The following is a 25,680-nucleotide window of genomic DNA, read 5'->3' as shown; positions in this document are numbered from 1 at the left end:
GGTTACATTTAGTTACATTTATATTGTCTCACATTTACATCTGGCCCTTTGAGAGCAGCCATTTTGCTGATGTGGCCCTTGGTGAAAATGAGTCTGACACCCCTGATTTATTTTAATAGATTTTTTTCTTCAGACCAAGATGGCGCTGTCTTCCTACTGGTGGAGGCGGGACGACAAACCTGTTTAAATAAGCTGACCGGACACATTACAGCAAAATCATGTGACCACTCGCTAGTGAGAAGTAAAAACTGTCAGATATGAAAACAAACTAACCCTTGATCTAAAAAAATAATCTATTAAAAAGCTGTCTATAAAGATATATTTCTACCAACACGTCCTATATCTATAACAGCAAAGAAAAGAACAGCAAGTACAGCTATCAAAAGTACTCTTGCTTATTAAAATTCACTTTTCAAATTCAAAAGTGTTCTGGTACGGCCATTAAACTCCCAAGTCCAAAGGTTACTAGGCCAGCGCATGTCTCGGCTCGAAGTAGTAACCAGATTAGCATCATGTGATCTGACTGATGTACTTACAGCGGTATGTGTTTTATGTAGTTCAGTATGATGTAGTCCTGCTCCTCCTTCTCTGAGTGCATTATTGGGTTTGGAGTCTCCAGGGACAGTCTCTTAACTCCATTCTGTTTTCCAACCGCTGTCTTTTGTAACTAAACAGGAGATCTGTCAGTGTGGAGATCTCAGAGGAGCGACTGCGCCTGTGATAACGCGTGAAAGACAGAAAAAAGTAAAAATAGGAGAAATGTATTTATAAACTTGGAAATGTTAGTCTTCTGTTAAAACATGACAAAACTAAGCGTTACCTAAAATACTTTTTTGTAACATACATATAAAAATAATGCATACTATTATGTACCTGCAAGGCTACCGTAGAGGAGTTGCTGTAATATGGATTTTCTTGGGTTGTTACGCAGTAGCATCTAGTGGTTAAAGCTCCACTATGTAACATTTCTGGTGTACTATCAGCCTCTTGCTTGTATCCATGGTGATATTATTACTTTTTATTGCTTATTATTGAGAAATTATTTATTGAGAAATTATTTTTTTCAAGGTATTTTTGAGCAATGAAACACGCCTTAATGAATGAAGTTTAATTCCATACTGTGGGATATTCCAGGTAAAACAATCATTTCTCAATAATAAGCAAGAAAAGGCAATAATATCGCCATGGATACAAGCAAGAGGCTGATACTACACCAGAGATGTTACACAGTGGACCTTTAAAGTTAACCTCTACATTCTATACAACCCAAGAGAATCCATATTCCAATAATTCAACTACGGTAGCCCTGCAGGTACATAATATTACACAGTATTTCATATGTATGTCACAACAAGTATTTTAGGTAACACTTTGTTTTGTTAAGTTTCAAATAAAGACTAACAATTGCGGCATTCACTTGTTACGGCAAAACAATCATATCTCCACAAAAAGTGATGGACTCTAACCGTTATAGTTAAATATACTTTAAATCAGAGCAATACTTTTGGTTATTATTATGTCCAGGCTTCAAATAAGGTGCTCTGTGTTAAAAGTTAATACTATTTTCCGCTTTTGAAAATATGTTTTCTCTGTGTCACTTTGCAAGCCGGTATGTATTTAAACTACTGCCTTAAAGCTAACTCCACCGGCCCAGCGCATCCCTCCTCTCTCCTGATCCACCCTCTCCACTCTTCCTCTCATCTGCTTCATCCTCATCTCTCTCTCACCTCCTGAGTCGCCCGCCGCTGTGCCTGCTGGGTAGAGACATTCCTGGCTGGGGTGCTGGAGTGCTGCTGAGTGGAGAGACTGGAGCTGAGTGCAGTGAAGAACACAAATCGATCAGTGTGCGCTAAGATCTCAGCTGTTGGAGGGGAGGCTTTTTGAAGCACATGTAAACCTATTCAGACGGTGGATTTCCAGGCTAAGACTAAGGGGTACTGTGCTTTTGTAGCAGTTGGAGTACTTGAGAGTAGGCTTGAGAATATTTTGGACAAATAAACACCTTTTTAACATTGAGGCAAGGGATATATTTGGTGATTTCTTGCTTTTATAAGATCATTTTGCCCAAAACATGGCTCACAGAATACAGGTTTACATACAGTGATGTGAAGAATACTTTAAAATGTATTTAGTTGCATAATTATGTGAAGTATTGCACACATACATGGTCCAATCAGAGTCCTAAAACCAAAAAGAACACGATAAAGTACCATATTATGAAAGTAACTGCATTTTGAAAGACAAGGCTCTGTCCAAATGTCCACACTATTCCGTACTTTCGGCACTATTTAGGAGTCACGCCATTTTTAGTTGTGTCCAAATGTCTAGTTGGTGAGAATTTCCCACAATGCACCGTGACAAGTAGTGGGCATCAGTGGTCACTGTTCTGGGGCAGTATGAACTTGAGCTCTACCACCACAATGGCCTTTCTGAGCACCGAGGATCGCGGATGTAACTGTAAACAGCTTAAGCAATGCTAAAAGCGAACGCAGCCATGTTGATGTCACTATATGTACATCCTCTCAAACAAAACTAATACAAAACAGCATGTTTTTAGTTAAATAGCTTTAAATCGTGTTTCTGTTTGTTGATGACAATACTTTTTTCATGGAACAGTAGACAGTGAAACGGTCCAATTGAGACCGAACCACAGCTAAATCGTTGCATTTAAATGTAACTTGTTCCAATCCCATCATATGCTGTAAATCCTCCCTTAAATCTGCCAACACTCGCACTTAAGCTGCTTCCTGTCAGGGGAATCCATCATTTTGGGCTAATGTTCCTCTGCTGCGTCTCATCTTCCTCCATCGCAACAGCTACCGGTACCACGGCCACCACGCCAGCCACTGTACCGGGGGAGTGTGTTATTGTCTCGCGCCGTATGGCTGTTTTAAATGGCAATTTGAAGCTCGGCTAGCTCTATAATTAGCCGCACGCTCCCACAGGAGGGAAAAACACTGGCTTATCGTCTCCTCTTTGTAATTACACATCCGAGGCGCAGACAGACGTGCGCACAGACACCACAGCGGACACATGTAGCGCACTCGGAGGCAAGAAGGCACGAGTAGCCTATCAATGGGTGAAGTAGCATCCGAGCTAGCTTTAGTGTAGCATGTTTGTCTGCTGCTAGCGAGAAGCAAACGAAATATACACCATTTAAAAACATGTGTACCGTTGTGGGAATTATACTTACCAACATGTGGTTATTAGTCCTTTCTGATTGCAGCTAAGTAGATTTGTGCTTTGGGGTGCCTTATGCTAGCATGCAATTGTTTTTTTGCTACTTGCTGCCATACTGGTTCTAGTTGCTAATGTAAAGAAATGTAAACGCCAAGGATACCGTGTTTTAACCATCTAAATATCAGTATAAAATCATTTTTTAGGTAACTTTAAGGTTTCTGTTCTTAGATTGGCACATTTGGGGGCATGAAAGAACAGATATCGATGTACTGCTCAATGGGTAAAGTAGCATCTGTGCTAGCTTTGTTGTAGCATTTTGTCATCAATGGGAAAGAAATATACAATATTTAAAAGCAGGACGAAACATGTAAAGAAGTGGGAATTACACTTATCAACACTTATTTTTTGTCTCGGGATACAGCCAAGTTTGTGCTTTTAGTGCCTTATGCTAGCATGCTATGTTTACTGTAGTACTGTTTGTAAAAGCTGTTACATAAAGCAATAGCAGTTAAAAAAAAAAAAAATAAATAAATTCACAAACTCAAAATTAAGTAAATTCAAAATAAATTTAAAATATATCAAAAGCATTTAATTACAAAATGGTTTGGAATAGGCATACATTAGCACAAAACAAATTATTTATAAATATGCATAATGTATTAGCCTATATAGGGCTGCCTAGCTAGAATATCCATGCAGGACACCATAGGCACAACTTGGTATTAACTTATCACTAGAAGTCCTTATATTCAGAGCAGAAATCACAGCCAAAACATGAGAGCTCCATTGTTTCATCAGAAGGGGACCTCTACCCAAACTTCCAGCAGTTATCTGTCTGCACAAGAGGTTATTGTAGCTCTGTAGAATATCACTAAAGTTGTCTTTTATAATATCACTCTGTCTGCTTCTTCTGACAAGTCCTTCCATTGATCTCCACTGGTTTCCTCTTCCTTATCTGCCGGGTAGTGTGCCGCTAAAGTAACCCGATTGTTGCTCTTTGATGCCCTGGACAAGGACAAAGGCAAGAGGAAGGAAGACTGGAGATAAATGGACAAATATTGGGGAAAAAAACAAACTTGGTCTGTCTAACTATCATGAAATATGGCTACATTAAAGTTTCATTGTAAAAAAAATATTACAACTACATGATGTTACTGAATAATACTAATGATTACGCAATCATTGTGAGGTAGAAACAGACAGAAAGAGTGAGTGGGTTGAAAACAGAATTATTTCCGAGCACTCGAGTCTTGAGTGTAGGATTACTTAAACATGCATGAATCAGTCAAACCACAACTATGAGTAAACTAATGGTTGCTTTTATACAATTCGTTGTATTGTACCGGGTCAAATATCGAATTGCATATTTATATTATAGTTTTGTTGTTGTTTTAGCTATGCCACTTATCGCATTAAGGCTTTACCACTGCTGACTTGGCCCTGGTACTTCCATAGGTTGTATAAAGGAGTGGACTTGGACAGTGTGACGTCACCCATAGCGTCGGTCTCCAGTCGAATAAACCTCATCGAAGCTAGCAGTTATAGGGGCGACTTTGGTGTCATAGCAACCAAAGAGCCAATCCGTAGCGAGGCTGTTTAAGGTAACGCCCCTTAGCAGCCCCTGACAAACAAATCTATTGTTAATGCTAGCAGGAGTGACCTCGGGGCCTCAAAATAGCAAAATAAAAACACCAAGGATCATGGTAATGTAGATTAATACAAAGATTTTATGTTCAAAATGACAAGCCTGACAGCAGCAGTTACAAAGAGCAGGGTGACAGTTTTTAGAAAGTAGAAAGTGAATTGTAGCTCACCCATGCTCACTTCCTATTTGGAATGCAGCAGCTAGCAGGTCCATTTATATATACAGTCTGTGGGTACTTCAGAAAAAAAACAAAAAAACATAGTTGTAACAAAGAGACGTTAAAGACGCTCCCATTGAAATCTCTAGCATACTCTCTACTACCTAACCTCTCTACCAAGACATTTTTGGAACATTTTATTCATTCATAGGATGCACTGCTTGACTGATAATGTATTGAAATGCCTTGCTATGATGTATCTTATTTGAGTGCGAATCTCAAAGTCTATAGTCCTTTAAAACTGGTTTTCTTCGAAGCAACTCGCCAATCTCCACCTTTTCCTCTCCCTCACTCTCGCTCTCTCCTCCTTCCATCCCAGTATTAATCGCCGTGGCAACAGTCCAGCGCGGTAGACGGACATTTATCATTGGCTGTTCACCCGGAGACCGCATCCTGACATTGTTTCTCTGTTTGCATCGGTAAAGCAGGCAGACGATAATTTACACACGGTGGCCATTGGGGTAATGAGTGACCCAGCATAAGGAGGGGCTGGCCGGTGCGCTCGGGGGAACGGGAGGGGGGGGCTCAACCGCGGTTTGTCAAAATCAGCTCACGCGGTGGGGAGTGGCAGTGATGGAGTGTCCCTCTCACTCTCATCTTTTACAAACAGCAATCTCCCAAATCAAAGGCTGCATGCTCCCATCCCTGGTGTAATATAGTAAATGTGAGGTCACTGCTTGTACTGTTTCATATGGAGATTGTGGCGTGTTCTGTTGCAGCTCTTTTTGTATTCGATGCGTTGAGTTGACGTGTGTATTTACAGCCTGCGGTTTATTGCTTTAACCAAAATGCAAGCTGTTCTTCAGTGTAACCGTGTTGTAACCATCAGAAACATCAGCGGGCTGGTGGTGAAGTCAAAATGATTCTAAATGCTTTATGTATTGACTATGTTTTTTTTTTTAAACCAGTTTGATCAAATGTAAAACGTGGTCTTAAAAGCGTAACAAAATGTATTTCAGAACAATCTTGACCAACGACCAATGACATTCTGTTAAAATGCACTATATAACTGTTCTGGTGTCTCTATGGAGATATTATTGCTTTGCCTTTAAGTTTTCATAGTATGGCATTAAAGGGCCCATATTACGCTATTTTTTAATCTATTTTATAATGTTGTTTCCTCATAAAAAACATACACGTACTTTTATACTTTAATATCATGGTTAGATAATTCTAGTGAGGCTAATTTTAGTAAAAAAAAGATGAGTATACACTGATATTTAGTCGTATGCCACACTGTATATTTGCTGCATACCTTACCAACACCATCATGCTAAACCTATAAAACAACATAGCTCTTGAAATCACAACCTGTTATTGAAAGTATTTCATTCTGTGCTTTCTATGTGTGCATCCATCCAGCTAGTGTTTACCTCCAGATCCCGGTGTACAGTGGCCCTGCAGGCCCACACCTCTTGCTCTTGACAAATTGAGCTAGTTTAGCAGTACTTTCTCCACTCACTGCAGCGCCGGCTCTGCTCTCACACCACTCATACCTACACTGGCCTATACACCGGTGTTCTCCGCTTGACTGCTAGCGTGCAACCGGCAAGACGCTACATCAAAACACACACAAAGAAAGAAGCGAGCATCCAGGGACATATGGAAGAACAGCAACAAAAGCAAAAAAATGTGTGATTGTTTTTGGAGGTATGTGGAGAGAGGGAGGATGGGGTGAGGTTTGAACGTTCTGAAGATGCATATGTGGAGGAATCGTGTGGCGTATCGGTGAGATGGAGAATTGTCCTCAGACGTCCCTGGCTCAAAGCTGTCGAGATAAAACGGCGATGGTGAGAGTGGAAACAATAGCTGAAGGGGAGCGGTTATACTGGGGAGAAAGGGACGGCAGTATGTCGTGAAGAGGTTTGAAAGGAGCTGAGCTGAGTGGCAAAATGTTCACCTTAAAACGTAATTTCATTGAGCAATCGCAGCTTCTTATGTTGTGCTCATTTCATTTTATAGTAAGGGTGTTGTCGCGATACTAAAATTGCAAACTCAATTTTGAGGGAAAAAACTTAATACTGATTTTGAAACATAATGAAGAGTAAGTTTCAACACAAGTATAGTTTATTTAAATGTATTTGAGCATGATGTCAAAATAAGTCTGCTGTGTACTGTCTGCATCTATTTAGAATGCATTTTATTTCTCGTAATCAGGAACTGCGTGTTAGCATGCAAGTTGTTGTTAGCTTTCAGCCCAAAACTCCGCTTTGGTCTCTGAGTTGTGCTTATAAACTCATCGCAGTGAATAATTAGGATGTTCAGAATGTATCAGAGAAGTGAGGAATGACTTGGGATCACTGCAAAATGATCTAGTTCTGTTTTTAACATTTTTAAGACAGTAAAAATCACAAATAACTGGTCTTATAGTTCTAATATAGATCAAAACAATTTTATAGATATTCAGAAAAAGTCACATTTTATTGTGTATTGATATTTTAAATATGTAGTCTGTTTTAATAAGTACATTACAAGAACATGCTGCTATGTATGATCTAGAAAAAACATGAAATAAACACACAAAAGGTCCACAGCAACTGATAACATTAAAATCATGTGTCTTCTATTCGTTTAAAAGATATTGCCGCAAAAGATGGCTATCCATAAATGAGTCATGCAACCACTGAAAAAATATTTAACCCAAAATTACAACATTCTCATGAAAATAAATGAAACCTCCTTGTCTCAGCAGAGTGTTTCATGTTTTCTTAAAAAATATGATTTTCAAGGAAAATTAAAATAGGGCTTTATCTAGTGCAGAAAAGAAAAACAAATCATTAGGAATACAAATGAATAATTAACAACAATACTAATATTACTAATGAAATGAAAGTAGCAAGAATTGTTATCCAAATAAAATCAGGGAATGACTATTTTGTAAAGTTTTTTTTTTAGAAATGCAATTTGTTCATTTTAGAGAAACAGTAATTTTTTTGTTTGATCTTGTATCCCTGCTGGCACAAGTCTATCTATTTGTCTATCTGTCTGTTTTACAAAAGTGCACCTTCAGTTACATTATAAGGAGCCCTCATTGTCCAGTCCTATTATGTAAGGAGATTGCATTTCATATTTCATGTGCAGAGGTCACATGTTGGATGTGGTGCTGACAGATTTACAGTCCTTCCAATGCTCTGACAGTGAGTGGGAAGGACAGATACCTCTTCGGGCCTTCAACCCTGGTAATGGGTTAGCCTCCTATTTACCCATCTATAAAACTGTCAATTAAGGTCCACGGCACAATGCTACATGCTAGCATACACCTGCAGCTCAGTCATTAAAGTCACATCACGCAACCAAGGGAGAGCAAGGTTAATTATATTATTCAGGGCTTATTGTTCAAGACAAGTTTGTAATACAGATTTATAAGTCACATGTTTGATGAAATTGCCACTTGAACATTCTAAAGATCAAATATATAGACAAATAATACATATATTTGCAAGACCTTGAAATTATAAGGAGGGTAAAGTGTTTTGCCCAAGGACAGCGTGGCCATATTAGATGACCAGTGCGCTGCAGATTTGGCTTGGCTAGTACCTGTAATGGGAGACTGCTAGGAATAACAGTGGTAAGACTGTTGTTGTGCCCTCAAGCAAGGCACTTAACTCATATTGCTTGGTACGAATGTGATGCGTGTGAGTGAGTTTATGGTGGTCAATGCGGCCGATGAGTCAGATTGGCAGCGTCGCTTCAGTATGCCCCAGGGCAGCTGTGACTACAATAGCAGCTTACCACCAGCGAGTGTGGAGTGAATGAGTAATGCACATATTTGTCAAGCGACTTTGAGCATTTGGAAAAGCGCTATATAAGACTAATGCATTAGTATTATTATAAAACACGGCTGCTTATCATCGCTGCCACAGTAGAGAAGGAAGTAGCTGTAGCCTCATTTCTGCTGGGCTATTTGGTTCATTTATTTTCAGTTTCTAAAAAAATAAAGATACATGTTGTGAAATGGCAGAAATAACAAGCTTAATGAAGTTACCCCACAACGTGCAGGAATGGCATGAAAGAAATCCAAAAATATATGCTACTATTGACACCCTTAAGGGCCATGAGTTTGCGTGCTAGCTTATACTACAAGAAGAAATTACCACGTTACCATGCAATACACCATCCAATGCATTTCCTCAAATAAGCGAAAATTCCTCGTCTTTTTCCCCCTAGCTTTCATTCCAGGTCTCCGCCTGTCAAGCACACCCTCACTCCGCACTCCCTGGATGTCATTAGCTCTGGTTTGCCCTCAGCCTGCTCTGGTGCCTGCGGGTGCACTATGGAGCTAGCGTTAGCGCGCACAGCTAGGCCTAGTTATGTCACAAGCATTCTCCAGGGGTGCCGAGCTCAGCGGGGGCCGGGAGACAGAAAAACGGGAAAGAGGAAATTCGCAACCACCTCGACACTTAATTTAATACAATCTCACGGTGCCAAAGGGGGTATGATTCCACTTGATTTGAATGCAAATCCGGCGTCTTCAAGGTTGTCATTTAATAAGTTGACAGTGTTTGATAGGGAGCAGGCCGTGTGCGTTTTTCTCCCGGATGGTAATGACATTCTGTGGTGATATTACTGAGACAGCATTAAATTAACTGCCCTTTTATGAGGCCCTCGCCGGCACACGCTTTGACTTGTTTTAGGAGCACATCAGATCAAATCACTTAATATTACCAAGCATTTTTTATGGGGAGGAGAAGAAGAATGGAGCGATAACAGAGGACAAAAGAGTGTTTGGCTGGAAGGTCTTTACTAATGTTGAAAGCTCCGTCGCACCTCAGGGCACGAAATATACACACGCAATGTCACAGTCTGCTAATGAAGAGGCCTGCAGCTTTTCATTCAAATGTGCTAAAATTGTCATATCAAGGGGCTATGGTTTTTAATAATGGGCTCTTACGTAACTGAAAACCATGTAGACTCACTGTGGTGGGTCCAATTGAATGAAAAATGTATTGCTGCACTATGTAGCCAACTGCTCTCCATGGATATGATACTGCTTTACCTGGAATATTCCACAGTATGGCATTAAACTTACCTATCTTCGAGGTGGCAAGCAGTGGATGTCGCCAGGCCTAATTCAGGAATGTTCAGATCGGATTAGAGTCGACCCCGCTTACAATAAGTAATGAATATTTTAAAGGTAATTGGACAGGACAGATAAGTGTAATGCCATACTATAGAAGGAGACAAGCAGGTGATGGAAAAGTTACACAGTGCACCTTTAATGCATGCCTAGATATGATATGATGGTAATGTCTGATGTTTTTTTTTTGTTATCTTACATTTGATTTCTGGTAAACATTTTTGTGAAGAGTTGGGTCCAATAGTTCTTGTTGTTAGGTTGTCTGGACTATGTAACCTGCTTGTCTCCATGGATACGATGCTGCTTTACCTGGAATATTCCACAGTATGGCGTTAAACGTACCTATCTCCACGATGACAAGCAGTTGACGCCACCAGGCCATGTTCAAAAGTTACATTGTCCACCTTTATGGTCTGATGTTTTTTTTTCTTATTTTACGTTTAATTTAATTTTTTGGGAAGCGTTGGGGCGTCGCTTTTAGCAGCTGTTGGATACTGGAATTATTCATAGCCAACACGAATATAGATTTTTGTACAAAAGTGTCCAGCTTTCTTATATAAGGCAATTATGTATTTTTGCTTACAAACTGTTAATGTGGAAGTAACAGGTAGGATTTACTGTTTCATATTTTCTAAACTGTATTTTTCTCTACACATCATTTGCATTGAAGACATTGATTTTGACCCGTTAGAATGAAAAGGATCTATCTGACGGTTTTGTCGTAACTCATATGATGTTGTTCCTGACTACCTTCTGTACACTTTAAGCACTTATTTCAATACAGACAAACCATGTGTGTCCCTGATTGGCTAATCCATCTGTCAATCATGCCCATTTTAAAAGTGGGGAGAGTCGCTGGTGACCAGACTCACATCTTTGTAGAGTATTGAAGAACTGTGTACCCTGGATCCTAGGCAACAATTTTGTAGGTTTATGAGCAAAAACTTTCTGGATTACATCATGCTCATGAATGGTCAGAACTTTAAACCTCAATACCTCAGAACTATCCAAAACACAGATAGAAACGTACAATTCTAAGGGCATGATTTGATATTTTTGAAAGTAGAAGTCACATATTAGCATCGCATGTAGAATCAGAATCAGAAGACTTTTTATTGCTATCGTCAGTGAACACAGCTCACAAACTAGGAACTCTCTTTGGTGATAAAATGCAACGTAAAAACACTGAATAAGTACAAATAAGGGCATGCACAAAGTAAAAATAAATAAATAAAATACTTAGAGATAGATATATACAACATCATCATAGTCATCCAATGTATAATTTTTTGTTGTTGTTACAGTCAAATAATTAACACTTCCCATTCTACGCATGGTCCAAGACAAACAAAAATAAAGATGACAGTACATCTACTTTACAAGTCTAATGTAACGCAGTATATGCACAGAGACAGATGAAAGTAACACAAAAAACAGCCACAACCAATGTCAAACTCCAAATGCACAAAGTCTCCCAAAGATGAATCTCTACTCCGACAAAAGTAAATACGGTTTTGGGACTAGTTTGAAGTCGGTTGTGATCGAAACCGCCATGGAATGTTTTAGAGCGCCGCACTAGAGGGAAAACTCAAGCCTATCATTGCTGGGGAAGATAAAAGAATCCATATACCCAAAAGTACACAGGCGCAGTCGTGTTAGCTGGAGCAGGCTGACAGCAGAGAAAGTCGGCTAGCTTGTCTAACTGTGCGACGCAAGACTTGTGTGGAAAAAAAAAAGTCTTGCCTCTTTTGGTTGTCATTCCAGTAGCGCATGTTCCCCCGAGTTGCGATTCAAAAGCACAGGGTTGACATTTTGAAGCCCCTGCACGCTCTGGTTTCGCAGAGTACAGCGCTAATAGTGCTAATAAAACATGCCAAAAGGTCCAGGCAAAGAAAATAACATCAGTAACATCGGAATTGCTGAGGCTGCTGTCAACTTGCACCTCTTGAGAATTGTTTGCGCGATTTCGGCTAATTGCTTTCGGAGCTGTAGCCACCTCTTGTCAGATTGTGGTGAGGGCATGGCTGCTTCGAAAACAATATATATGTATATATATATATATATATATATATATATATATATTTATATATTTGGGCTCTCAAATAAAGTGGCTTGGCTGTTGTGCTATGTCAGAGTTGGCACAAACAAAGGTAAAACAAGGGACTACTTATGGTGCCAACCTGGGTCTACTTTTTGACGTCTTTGTCAGTGACCAAAACAACATTTCCACTTTTGGGCATAGAGGAAGTTACCTTAGCTTACCTCTTCTTGTCGCACAACAATTCACTTTAGTTCAGTTCAGGCACATTTTATTTTTATACCGCCACATCACCATTCTACATTATGTCAACTTTAATTTTGACATACATCAAAACATTTTTAATTATTTAGGCGTGATAGAAAGTGTTTAGTGCCCTCATCCACCAGCTCAAAGGTTGGAGGTTTGATTTCTGTCATTGTGTCTTTAGGGAAGACACTTCAACCTACCTTGCCTAATATGAGTATGATGTGTGTGAGTGTTGGTGACAGTCAGGGGGCTGATGGCACAGATTGGCAGCCTTGCTACCTCAACCCGGGGCAGCTATGGCTGCAATATTAGCTTACCACCACAGAGTGTGAAGTGAATGAATAATGACTACAGTGTGGCGCTTTGAGAGACGTCAACAAGCCTGTGAAGTCATTATTATTATTTACAGAGAACAACTCAGTGTAGCGTTATCATCGTAAGTTGTGTGTTTGAAACAACAGAAAAAGTTGGACTGATTCCTGGCAGAGATTGTTATGAAGTTATTGGAGCAAATGTGGTCACATGCCACTAACTGGAAGGCATCCACAAACCCCAGCACACCTGCTGACGGTACAGTCTACTGACACCCGATTTACTCTGAGAGAAATTAATCATCGTCGTGGTGACGCTCCACTGCTCTCACAACAGGACGCCGCCCCACAGGACATGCACACACACTTATATATTTATATAGCCACACACGCACACACACATCACATACACTTATATATTTATACAGCCACATACGCACACTCAAAACAAACCCACTTACATATTTATATAGCCGCACACACATACACTGACATTATTATATCTCTGTAGTCACACACATGCACACACACAAACACTGCTGTATGTATATATCTAGCACACCTGAGCAGACTGGTATGTTTACACTCACACACACTCACCTGAGGAGAGTGACAGGCAGACAGCTGGCCCCTGACAGCATGTCACCACTGCACGGCTCTCTAAAGGATAACAATAGCTTTGCTTTAAAAAGACCACCACATACAATTTAACTCAGCCATCCAAGTTTATTTTTATTTATTTTTTTTTTTTTTGTTTCTTTTAACACAGTTTAACATAGTTGTTTTTGTTTGTTTGTTTGTTTGTTTGCTTTAATAGTCACATTATTTATTTTAAAATGCCCCAGTGGTATAATGCTGGTACAGGCATTGATATGGTAAGAATACAATTACTGATTGATTGATTTTTAGCTACTATTATTATTTACAAAACTTATTAATAGTCGTAGCATATTTGTATTATTTATTTATTTTTGTTTTTCCCAACTGTGAGTCCAAATCTTTATCCCAAATACCACATCCGCCCTTTGTCAGTCATTGCTTTTCGGCAGCTCAGATCTTCTCCATTTTTGGTGATGGCCGCCAACACTATTTTCAACAAGTATGTAAGATTCACCGCCTTATTAGCCGATATGTTCACATCATTTATAACTTCTTTGTGGACACATGTTTGCATTAAATCACTTCGAGCTCTGTTAACTAAGTGACATTATTCCATTTTAGTTGGTATATAGTTATATCTCCAATGTCATCCCGCGGGTCAGAGTAGTAGATTTCATTAGGGGCCAGCTTTTAACTGTCTGAGACTCTCCATCTTCAAAGACTTACATGGACTTTTGGACTGGACTCCATCAGTCTCTCTGGACAGTCCCATTACAAACCGTAACAAGGTTAACGGGCTGCTCCTCTGTGGGTGAGCTTCCTTTACGCTTCCTGTCTCCTTCCTCCTTCCTTGCATCCTCCTCTTCCTCGTGCCTTAGCCAGTTCCTGTAATTAAGTGGATGTTTAACAGCAGAGAGAGGACAGGCCACTGCTGGGGTTCTGCCGGGGCTGGACACTGGAATGAGATGTGCATTGAGGGAAAAAAAGAGGGATGGAAAACACATAAGAGAAATAACAAGCGGATCATTCCATGGATTTGATCATCTTGGGAATGATGGAGGGTCCCTCGCATGCATGTCATTGCTTTGCCTAGAAAGTTATGCATCATGGTATTAAACTTATTTATCTCCATGGAAACAAAAAGGTGACAGCACATGTCTAATGGGCAGGTCAGATCTGTGGAGAAACGGGCCCTCTCACAATAAGAATGTGTATTTTGTAATTTTTTTAGGAATGAAAACACATATATTTGAGTAAATGCCGGATATATGATTTTAATACGTTGGAATGTTCAAGAGAAAGCAATAACATCTCCATGGAGACAAGCAAGTGACAGACCCTTAAGTAGAAAAGTTACATAGTGTACCTTTTAGTTGTAATCTGTTGAACATACAGTAGTAATAGACTTAGTAATAGTAATTATAGTTCTAAGTGCGTGTTTTTTTGTGTTTTTCTTTGATTTTTTAATTGACATCCTGACTAATCCACCAAATCTGTACCAAACCAAATCTATAATATTCTTTGGCAAATAATAAATAAAAATCATTGGCCTGCAGACTTTAAAGAAGACATATTGTGCTTGTGTCTGTTATATAGTTACAATCTATGACACCCGTGGATCATTAGGTTAGAATTTGCACATTTTAATTTGTAATATTAATCTAAAATGCCTTAATTAAAGAAACTGTCCGCTGACTTCCGCTTTAGAAAAATGTAACTGTCTGCCCCTCCTATGAATAGCTGCAGGTCATGGTAGCGGGATTTTTTTTAAAATTTGTGCCAAAATGACTACGCAACACTGCCGAATCCTACGCGTATCAACGATTTTGTGAACAGAGTAAGTAGAGGAGTTGGCGTTTTCCAATGGTGGTGAAAACAGAGGTTGATTGGCAATATGGCATCTCGAAAATAAGAGATTAAACATTACTCAAACATGCTTGAATCACTCCAAAAACAACTTTGAGAGGGTAAATAAGAAGAGGAAACAACTATCTAACACGGTTAAAAGCTCTGAAAAGTCTTTTGCATAATAGGTCCGCTTTAACCTTTTATTCTTGGTCATGAAAATTAAGAACAAATATTAAATACTGTTGGCTTGTAACTCCATATACAATGAGCACTACTCGATTAGAACAAGGCAATGAATTCAACCTCACTATTACTCAGCTTTATACATATTATTTTAAACCCACATGCACAGTCCCCAGATTAAATCATACCAGTTGTCTGTGTTAAGACTATTCCTCAGTTTAATAACCTTACCAGTCATTACGGTATGTGAACTCCAGTGATTCTAATGTTAAAAATGGACCATCTATTTTCAGCATAAATAAGCACGGGAGTAAAGGGAGGACGGAATGCCGAAGAAAAATAGTCCGTATAGTTTAAGCCTCTGATGAAATGTGATGAGGAGAAATGATTCTTTGGAGGATAACACAAGGGCGATACATGCGATGTGTTTGTATGAACCCTAGTACCTGACCCATAGGTGTGACCGCACAGTGAACCGAGACTGGCATTAATCACAGCAAAACTCCACAGAAATCTCATTACTTCTTTTGTTCACTTTTATTACGTTCTCCTCCCCCGCTTACGCCCCCATACTGGTCAGAACACAGCCAGTGCCATTTACTATTGGTCTGTAATGGTGTGTTGGTATGTGATGCATGATGGGTGATGTAGTTTAATATAAAAGGCCCATGTTACGCTATTTTCTGATGTGTTATAATGTTGTTTCCTCATCACAAACACCTGGAGTTGTGTTTGGTTTCATTCACACATGTTTAACACACAAACACTTCATATTTAGGTGCAGTTCTTCCCTCAGTTGTCATGTGATAACACAGGAAGTGCTCCACTGTGATTTTAAACTCCATACACCTTCACTAGAATCATTTAGGTAACTTCAGCCCCGGAATCGTCAATCTCTACTAAACTAAAGGTAAAAGGTAGCTGTAAACTACCACTTCATGATATCACAAGGTGGAACAGAGCATTTTGAGCTTTGGAGATGTAAACAAACTAATAATAAAGTGTTACTCAAACATGTGTGATTGAAACAAAACACAACTCCAGGTATAAATGTTGAATACAAAATTTAACTTGATTTATTTTGCTTAACTTTTAGAACAAAAGATGCCTTAAAGGTGCACTGTGTAACTTTGCTGTTGGCACGTAGGCTTGTTTCCATGGAGTTTTTCTTGCTTTGCCTAATGTTCCACTCTATGGCATGAAATGTATATCTTTCATTATGAGTGTTTTTATTGCTCAGAAATACCTCAAAACATGTATTCTTGATTTGATTGGTGTCGCCTCTCCACAGATCTGGTCTGTAACTTGGCCTGGAGGTGCTGCTTAATGGCATAATGTGGAGTAATCTTTATTGGAAATCACTCAGTGCACCTACACATATAAAAGTATACTGTGCCAAGTCTAGTCTCACAAAACCTTCTACCTCTTATTGGTCAGTTAAGTCTAAAATTGTATAGCGAGTGTTTGTGTTTTGTGTGTAACTAGAAATGTTTTAGCAACTGCTCCATTGAACTTTGAAGATGCGTCTTCTTAAAGCATGAATCATTTAGGCTTACTATATTTTAGGGAGGGCATCCTGTGAATCAAGTGCCCCTGTAACTCAGCGCGATACCATGGACAAAAATGTCTTGGGTTTGATTCCTGGTAAAGTACTATCTTTTGTAAGAGTTTGCAAATATTCGCCTAACGTGATTTCCATCCTGGTTTTATATGTATACTGCTGACAAAGGAGTTTAGTTCAAATCTAAATCAATAATACCAACTTTGGATGCAGAATGCCAACCTTTCCTCACCAAAAATTGGCCTCATCTTTTACAAGTCTATCAAGTTTATGTTGGTCTATATAATTAGTGCATATACAGGATTTTTCGAGGCTGGTGGAGCTTAATTTAAGAAGTACATGAGCTGCTTGTTCTTGTCCACAGTTTGTGTGGCTTTTGTGAGAACGTCCTTGGTTTTAGTGGCATTGTTTGGTAATGAGTGTGGTCTCGGGAGAACAGTGGGGGACAAAAGAAGGGACGCAACACACAAGCTAGCGCTAAGACAAGGGTAAACGAACAAGAGTCTTTCCAAAAGTTTAGTTTCTGAGGACTTCCAGCACACTAGAGTCAACTCCTCCCTCCCTGCCACCTCTCGCAGCTGTCTCTGTGGGGCTGAGGACTCAAGGTGGACCGGTAGATTGTCCCTTCACTCAGAGGTCGGAGCAGCCATGATGTGTGCTTTATGACACTGGCCTCAAGCGCGCCAGTGACGTTAGCGCGTTAGCCTCACTCACGTCAAAACGGAAAAGAGCATCAGATAAACGTCCAGAGGGTTACTAACAAGTCAGACATGGCAAGACGTGTAGGTTGGAGTCTGTTGGGGATTGGAATTGTCATACATGAAATAGAGCCGCGCTAACCTTGATTATAGAATATTATATAGAAAATAATAATCAGAATAATCACAATTTTATTTGCTCTTTAACGGAAAATATGAATAACAACAGAAGTGTGGGTTTGTAGCAGTTAAAAAGTGAGCATGACTGGCAAACTGCACCAACAGCTTCTATAAGTACCACCAATCTCTCACTCATGCACAAGATTCATACTCGGGAAAGGAAAGTGAAGTGTCTTGCTCAAGGGTACAGCAAAATTATGCGCTGATTGAAGCTGTTATCACACAGTTAACAAAGCTGTTGGTATTGCAGAATAAATCACAATCTAGCCAAGGCATGGAAAGACATAGAAAAAATACTTCAAGTTACTTTCTTGCAAGGTCCAACCCTTTTTTCATCCATCCTGCTGCATTATTTCTGCCTGGTAACCATTTTGTTTCTTTGAGACTGTGCCAGGAGCATACGACTACTACAACCAGCTTCATTATAACTTGAATGACTGCTAATCGTCATTGTTAGCTAAACTCAAAATAGCACATTTAAATCACATGATGCCAGCGTTATTTCCCATTCTGTTGGAGTGACAGTGACTAGATTGATTAGTCACTCCTTCCATACAAACACTGTGTTTTGTAACTCGCTGATTGGCAGATAATTTGAATGCAAATGGCAGCGATTAGTGTTAGCTTCTCTCATTGGAGACCGGCGCCATCGGGAAATATGAAAATATGTATGATTGTCTGCTGCGAAGAGGTAAACTAATCAGTGGAATAACAGTGTGCTTTAATGAGTCCTAAGCTGTCACTAACATCAAAGTCGTGAGTTTTTTTTTAGCCTTAATAACTGTCCCAGGAGCGGCAGTAAAAGCATATTTAATAAGCACCTCTTAAAACATCCAGCCTTTGCAGAGCGAGCGCGGGGACCTTTTCATCTCCAAGCCCGGACACTTTGCTAATAAGTTCCATGCTGCCAGAGAAAGAAGGGAGAAGAGAAAGAGAGTGGAGAGAGGGTGGATGAATGCAAGCATAAAAAAGTTCCAGATGCCCCGATGTCTCACTTTTATGGCCCTGGATTTACGGAGCAGACACAGGGAGGAGGAAGCCGATTTATGGAGGCAGGTCCCGCAGGTAGAGCAGCAAGATAAACACATGGAAGTCCACTCCCTAGACTGCTAATACAGAATAAATGGGACTAAAATATGGTGTGGAGTTGGGGTTATCTCAAGGCCAGACTAAAAAGGCTCCAATAGCTGAGTGAATTTGCATAATAGTGAGAATAACCGCCCATCTATTGGCCATTGCACCAGGTGAAAGATGAAGGTGTCTTCAAAGTACAAATATGCAATGTACTAAATGCTGCAGTTGTGGATTCAGGAATGTAGTTAATGAATAAAATTGTTATTCTAGTTTGTGAGACAATTTGGGTGAAAATCACATTCTGTTTTCCAAAGAAAGAGGATTTTTTATTCACATCATGGAATCGGAATCGGTACTGAGCATCGAGTCTATTCCTTAGTATCGAAAATGACTGAAATTTTAGTATCGTGACAACACTATCTGGAATAAATAAAACAAAAAAATAGATATGTTATTTAGGAAGACTGAATGCACCCTGTTACTACAAAAATTTAAACTCAATTTCGATACTAAGGAATAGTTTTAGTACTTTTGACGACCCTACTGGCTACTTCGCTCTGCAAATATAATAGAAAGTAGGTCAACCAACTAAACTTTGTGTCTTTAGTGAGGGGCATTTTTCATAACTTTCATAACGCAGGTCTCACTGATAGAGCTAAACGCTGGAGGCTACATGGCACTTGTCCAGTCACCTGCTTCAGTCTGGCGCCCCCCAGTGTGCTGGCTGACCCGAATCCCACCCCAGCTGCCCTTTACTCTGAGCTGCAGGCAGGAACAACTCCACACAGCTCCGCGCAGCTCCACACAGCCGGGAGGGCGTGGAGGCCGAACAAACTTTTCGTCCACAAGTGTCAAAGTGTAAGTGAAATGTGCAGCTACGAACAAGGAGACAGGGCAAGCAGCAGAGGATGCAACTCCAGGGCAGCAGGGGTCAGTGTTCACAGCGTGGACGGGTTTGACAGACTGTGAAAGTGTCAAGAGTGGGGTAGAAGAAAATCTATAGTTAATTTCTAGTGATGTATACAGTGGATTTGGTGCATAGGATGAAACATGGCGATATGATCTTTTTCAAATGGACGACTGTAGCTCAATTGGTAGAGCATTTGTCCCCTAATTCGAAGTTGAATGGGTGAGTGCTTCCATTATGTACAGTGCCTTGAAGGTGGAAAATCCCTAAAAATGTGACCACTTACATGAAATGCACACACAAAAATAAAATAGAATACATTTTACAAATCACAAACACACACACACACACAAAAAAACAAAAAAACAAAAACATAATGTGGTACACAATAGAAAACATCCACAATTACATCCTATGAGATAAATATTATTCACCAAAAGTTCAAATACAGAATGGATCAAAACATACATTTCTGTAACTACTTTGTCACATCAAGTTTAAACTATGGATGTGCTGTTTAATGTAGGAATGAATATAGTATAATTACAGCTAATATATATTTTTTGTATAATATTTGTGATGCTGGTTCCTTGCCTTTGGTTTATGTTCATTGATCCAGGGCTGCCTTTTGGCCATTACTTTGAATCTTATAAATGTGCCTCTGGACATAGGATAAATGCCACTAGCCTAAACTAAAGTGGTTTAAGGCAAAAACATATACACCTATTTTGATTTGTAGTTTCTAGTTTTTTATCCTTTATTGAAAGACCAAGATTAAAAACCCTTGGTAACATTTTTTCATAATAACTTTTCTGATGGAGGATTTCTCAGCTTTATATTGTTATTGCTTTGTTTGGAATAAATGGTATAGTATAAACTTAATTATATTGATTGGATTTGCTTGTAAGTTTTATGCCATTTTGTAGAACATTCCAGACAAAATAACAATGGTTCCATGGACATTACATTAATATACTGTACACACCTTTTAGTTTTGTGTTGTCATAATCTCTCAAATTGTAATCTCTTTAGACTTATATTGTAATCTTGAAAAAAATGTAATATTTTGTGTACAATTACGTCACTATACCCTTTGATTATCCGCTACTCATCGTAATTGTTTCTATTGAGAAACATCACAGCAGTACTAAAGTGTTTACAGTTTTATGGTTACGACATGATATACAACTTCCCTTGCACAGATCAGTTTGATAAATGCAGACCATTCTCTCCATACATTTGCATTCATTCACATAGGAGCACTTCTTATTGGGAGCCTAGCATGTGTTCTGGCTGACGAGTGGAGATGCAGTTAATTATCTGTAATGAGCACACTTCTGTACAATGCTAATCAACTGAGAGCCATTTGGAAAAGTGCCACTTGTACAAGTATAATATAGTGAGTGATGCAGTGATTGTACTCGCGGAATATTATGGTACTGGATTACAATGTATTTTATAGTTTAACTTATTTGCATATTTATTTATTCACTTACTTACAATCGGAAGTATAAGATCTGAAACATGAACCAAAGTCGATGGTGTTGTGTTGTTTTCACTGGCCTGTGCTCAATGACACGAAATATGCCACACATGATTTTTTTTTTCTTTTTTCTTCCTGAATACTAGCCTTGCAACGCCCAACGTGTGACGACAGAAATGCGCATCACGGGATCGGTTCTGGCCAATCAGAGCGATATCTGCTAGAGCGGAGCTAGAGTGGGCTCACAGTGGGGCAAGGCTAAATCTTACAAAGCTAACTTTTAGATCTTTTGAGGATTTAAAGATTCTAAAAAGGTCATGTCCATACAAAATCCAACCTTTGTGAAAGCTGTTCCCAAAAAAATGCATTGTGCTCTAAGGAGGAATACTTTCTGGGCCAGCGCCCCCGGGAGCTGCAGTACCTATGGAAGGGGCCACTAAGAGATCTCACATGGGGACGAAGGGGGAGTGTCTTATCCAGTTCTTATTATAGATCCATGGTTCAACCCTAGTTTCGACCTGAATAGAAGATTGGACATGGAAAGCCAGATATTTTAGGTGGTATCTTAGGTGGTACTTGGTGTGAAAAGTCTTCTGTTCTATTGCATATGGACTAATTTGTTAAAAATTTGAGTAAAAAGCTTATAATTGGCCTTCAGGGTTAGATATGGGCAGCAGATTGGCCAAAGCTCATCTAATATACACAAAACTTGTTTAACTGTTTAACTTTTCTGGGGAGTCTGCCACATGCTTGTCTCCATAGAAATCTTATTATTTTACCTGGAATGTTTCATGATATAATAATACATTCTTGCCTGTAACTCCCTGTAACTTGGAGACAGACACATTCCATGGAAAGTAATAACTTGTGTGATCCCAGGTGTCGCAGCTTCTATCAGAAAAGTTACATTGTATTGTACACCTTTAACTTTTTTCAACTTTTCTTCCCCATGTTCCACTTGACTGCTGCATATTTATGATTAATATATTAGATCCCACCAAAAATCATCCATAATAAGGAAAACATGTGCACTTCAGCTTCAAAGTGTTGCTAGCTTCACACATGCCAGCTGACGTAATGGCATAGCTCTAACACTTCTAAAAGGCATACTAATCTAAGTGACGAGTGGGTGTCCTATTTTGGCCCCTCCAGGACCCCCTACCTTGATCTCTCCCACTGTCTCTTGTAAACACAAATGTCAATATCCGCAGCTCCCTCTTCAAAGTGTGAAATCCGGGGTTTTAGCCTCCTGCTGGGGAACTCGGAGCAGGTTTGTCTGAGCACTTGACTTGTATGCAGTGGATGTTATAGAGAACAAAGACAAAAGTCGGAACGGCATCTGTCTTTTAATGAAGCATCTGCTCACAAAGGCATTATCAAAACACTGCTCCTGATTTATAATATCCACACAACTGGTGATAGGGTTGTTTCCAAGACAAACACTACCGATGATGGATAGGGGAAAATTAGGTTAGTTTGAGGACTCACTGTGTTTTTGCCTGTTTTGAAATATAGCGGGAGTGCTCGGCGGCAGAGTGGTTAGACTTGGCAGGATGACATGCAATGAATCTAAGAAGAGTCAAGTCTTACAGTTTGGTTTCTTGCACTGTTCTAAGACATATGTGTGTTGTCGCGAGTAAAGTAATTTTAAAGGTTCTACAGTATATTACACAAAATGGATTCTTGTAAGCTCACTTTCTGTTCAAAACGTGGTGGCTTGCAGGTTAGCTATGTCCGTTTATATATACAGTCTATGCTAAGGACACAACAACTGTATGCATTAGAGCAGGGGTGTCCAAACTTTTTTCACCGAGGGCCACATACTGAAACATATTTGAAGCAGAGGGCCACAGACCAGTGTCGATACAGGGAATCAAATGGAGACATTGTTCGTTTAATATGACTTGGAAGATTATTTTTAGGTCTGTGTCACAATGCAATGTGATGTTATTTAGGTTATAGAGGTAGAATTAGTTCAATATTGTACAAAAAATACTTCTTCACCAATTGGGCCAGTTTAGGAGGAGGCATGAGGGCCGACAAAAATTGGTCTGAGGGCCACATTTGACCCCTGAACCGTAGTTTGGACAGCCCTGCATGAGAGTCACTGTTACCCCACTGTGGCACTTGGTATTCCCCGCAGTCTCCCATCCAAGTGCTAACCAGATGCGGACTTGCTTAGCTTCCGAGATCTAGACGAGATTGAATATGAATCGTTATTAAGTTTAGCCATCTTGTTGCATATGAGTATCTATTATAGCACCTTAGATGTATTGCATTCAAGATATTTCACAAACATACTGTAGCTACACTGCCATCAGCTCCCCATCTAATTCAAGCTGCGCTCCATCGTGTACAAGTCCCTCCATAACCTGACCCATACCTATGCCTCTGAGCTCCTCCCATAGTTGCCTCCCTCATCAGGACTAAACATAAGACCTGTGGGGTGGGGCCTTCTCCACTTTTACCCACACCCTCTAGAACTCCCTGCCCAAACACATCAGAGACTCATCCACACTCACTATCTTCAAAAAAGCCCTGAAAACTCACCTGTTTCTTCTGTTTCTTTCATTTATGTTCTGTCTGTCTTGAACTGTTTGAAGCGTCTCTGAGTGTCATGAAAATCGCTATTTCAGTGTTATGCATTACTATTATTATAGCTGTTGATGCTGTTCACATTATGCCAAAATACCCTTGCGTGCGGCTATTTAGAAGATCTATACTAATACTGCCATTTTCTTGTCCTCTCACAGCTGCTGGTGAACTCGGTGGTGCAGTCGGCCCTGCTGTACGAGAACGTGGCTGTGAGCGACGGCAGCCCCATCCTCAGAGACCTGCTGTTCAGCCCGGACCACCAGTACCTCTACGCGCTCACTGATAAACAGGTAAGAAGAACCGGCCAATCAGAACACAGCACACGGTGAAAGCTAATGACGAAGAGCTAACAACAACTGGATATCAATAAGCAGTTACCGAGTGTATTGATTTAGCCCGCGTGTTGATTGGTGATGTAGATTATTTTGAATAGCATTTACAAAGCAGAACAATGATTTTTCGGGCGTGTTTATGTATTATAATGGGTAGCGCTCACATGGCCTTTTCGCTGTAAGACGAACGAAAGTAGCGCATTTGGTGGATTGTTCGTGCGCTGATCCGAAGGTTGGCGGTTCGAATCCCGCTCTCGACATACAGTAAACGTCATTGGTTGAGCAGTTAGATCCATTGACGTGTAGGTTCATGGTGCGATTTTAGCTCCCACAGATGAATGATGTTGTTCCGTCCTTGGGCAAGACACTTAACCCACCTTGCCCGTAGTGTCTGTGTACACTGGGGTATGAATATGTGTGCAAACGGGTGAGTGGTTCCTTGATGTAAAGCGGTTTGAGTGCGTCGAAGATGGAAAAGCACTATATAAAAATTTGACCATTTACGATCCAAACAGTATTCAAGAAACATAAATTAGTAAATGTATTTCAAATTCTAAGGAAACACAAATAACATTGTGAATTCTTGTTGTAAGTTTGCAAAATTCATTTAAAACGTACAGAATACTGGGGAAAGCAATCAAGCTAATTACATTCATACCCCATACAGAGTGGACTCGGTGCAGTTTAGGCAGCGTTTTTTTTTTTCTCTCACACACAACTCACGCACACACACACACACACAGACACACACATATAGGCTCATATAGCAGTGCTAATTAACATCATGAATAATGAATGGTGTCATGTAAGGATGAAGCATGTCACAGCTGTATATTTAAATGACACTCGTAGGTTTGCATTTTAATTGAACACTAAACTACCCGGGCTAATTGTGAGAAATAATTTTATGCATTAATAATCATGTTAAATCAAATCACCTACGAGGAAATTTAATAAGAAGTGTGAAATGAGATATTTTTGGGGTGGTATTTACACTGTCTACTACTTTATTTTATTTCAGATTGAACTGATACTTCTATATAATTACAACAACACATTTATTTTAGGTAGACTACTTTACTTTTCTGTTGGAGGAGACTGCTTTACCTGGACTCATCTATTTCCAAGCAGGTAGCGCTATTTAGCCAAGTTACAGGTCAGATCTATGGAGAGGCAAGCCCACAGTTATAGTAAGAAGGAATAAAAACACTTGTAATTGAATAAACACAAGCCAAATAAGTTTAATGACATATACCGTGGCACATTCTAGTTAGAATTTGTAAGAAATAACGTCTCCTGATACAAAAGTTGCTGTTTCGAATCCTGCTCTCGACATAAATGTTCGCTGACTCACAGGTTGGCGGTGCGATTCCAGTTCCCACAGATAAATGCTGTCGTTGTGCCCCTGGGTAAAACACTTAACCCACATCGCCCCTAATGTCTGCATACAATGGTGTAATCCTTGAAACTATATAAAAATGCAGCCAATGACCACTGTGATC

General features: G+C 39.7%; 1 protein-coding gene across 3 annotated transcripts in view; it reads left to right on the top strand.

The window, feature by feature from the left end:
• The window catches only part of plxna1a (plexin A1a), a 409,386-nt gene that overhangs the window by 174,884 nt on the left and 208,822 nt on the right, over positions 1-25,680 (top strand). For all 3 annotated transcript variants that reach the window (XM_055223304.1, XM_033969420.2, XM_055223306.1), the window contains exon 4: positions 24,005-24,136. In XM_055223304.1, coding sequence (XP_055079279.1) covers positions 24,005-24,136 — 132 coding nt within the window. The remainder of the gene's footprint in view (positions 1-24,004; positions 24,137-25,680) is intronic.

The sequence above is a fragment of the Periophthalmus magnuspinnatus genome, chromosome 7 (assembly GCF_009829125.3).
Source record: "Periophthalmus magnuspinnatus isolate fPerMag1 chromosome 7, fPerMag1.2.pri, whole genome shotgun sequence".
Taxonomy (NCBI): domain Eukaryota; kingdom Metazoa; phylum Chordata; class Actinopteri; order Gobiiformes; family Gobiidae; genus Periophthalmus; species Periophthalmus magnuspinnatus.
Note: the sequence above shows the minus strand (reverse complement) of the source record. Positions and strands in the feature narration are given on the sequence as shown.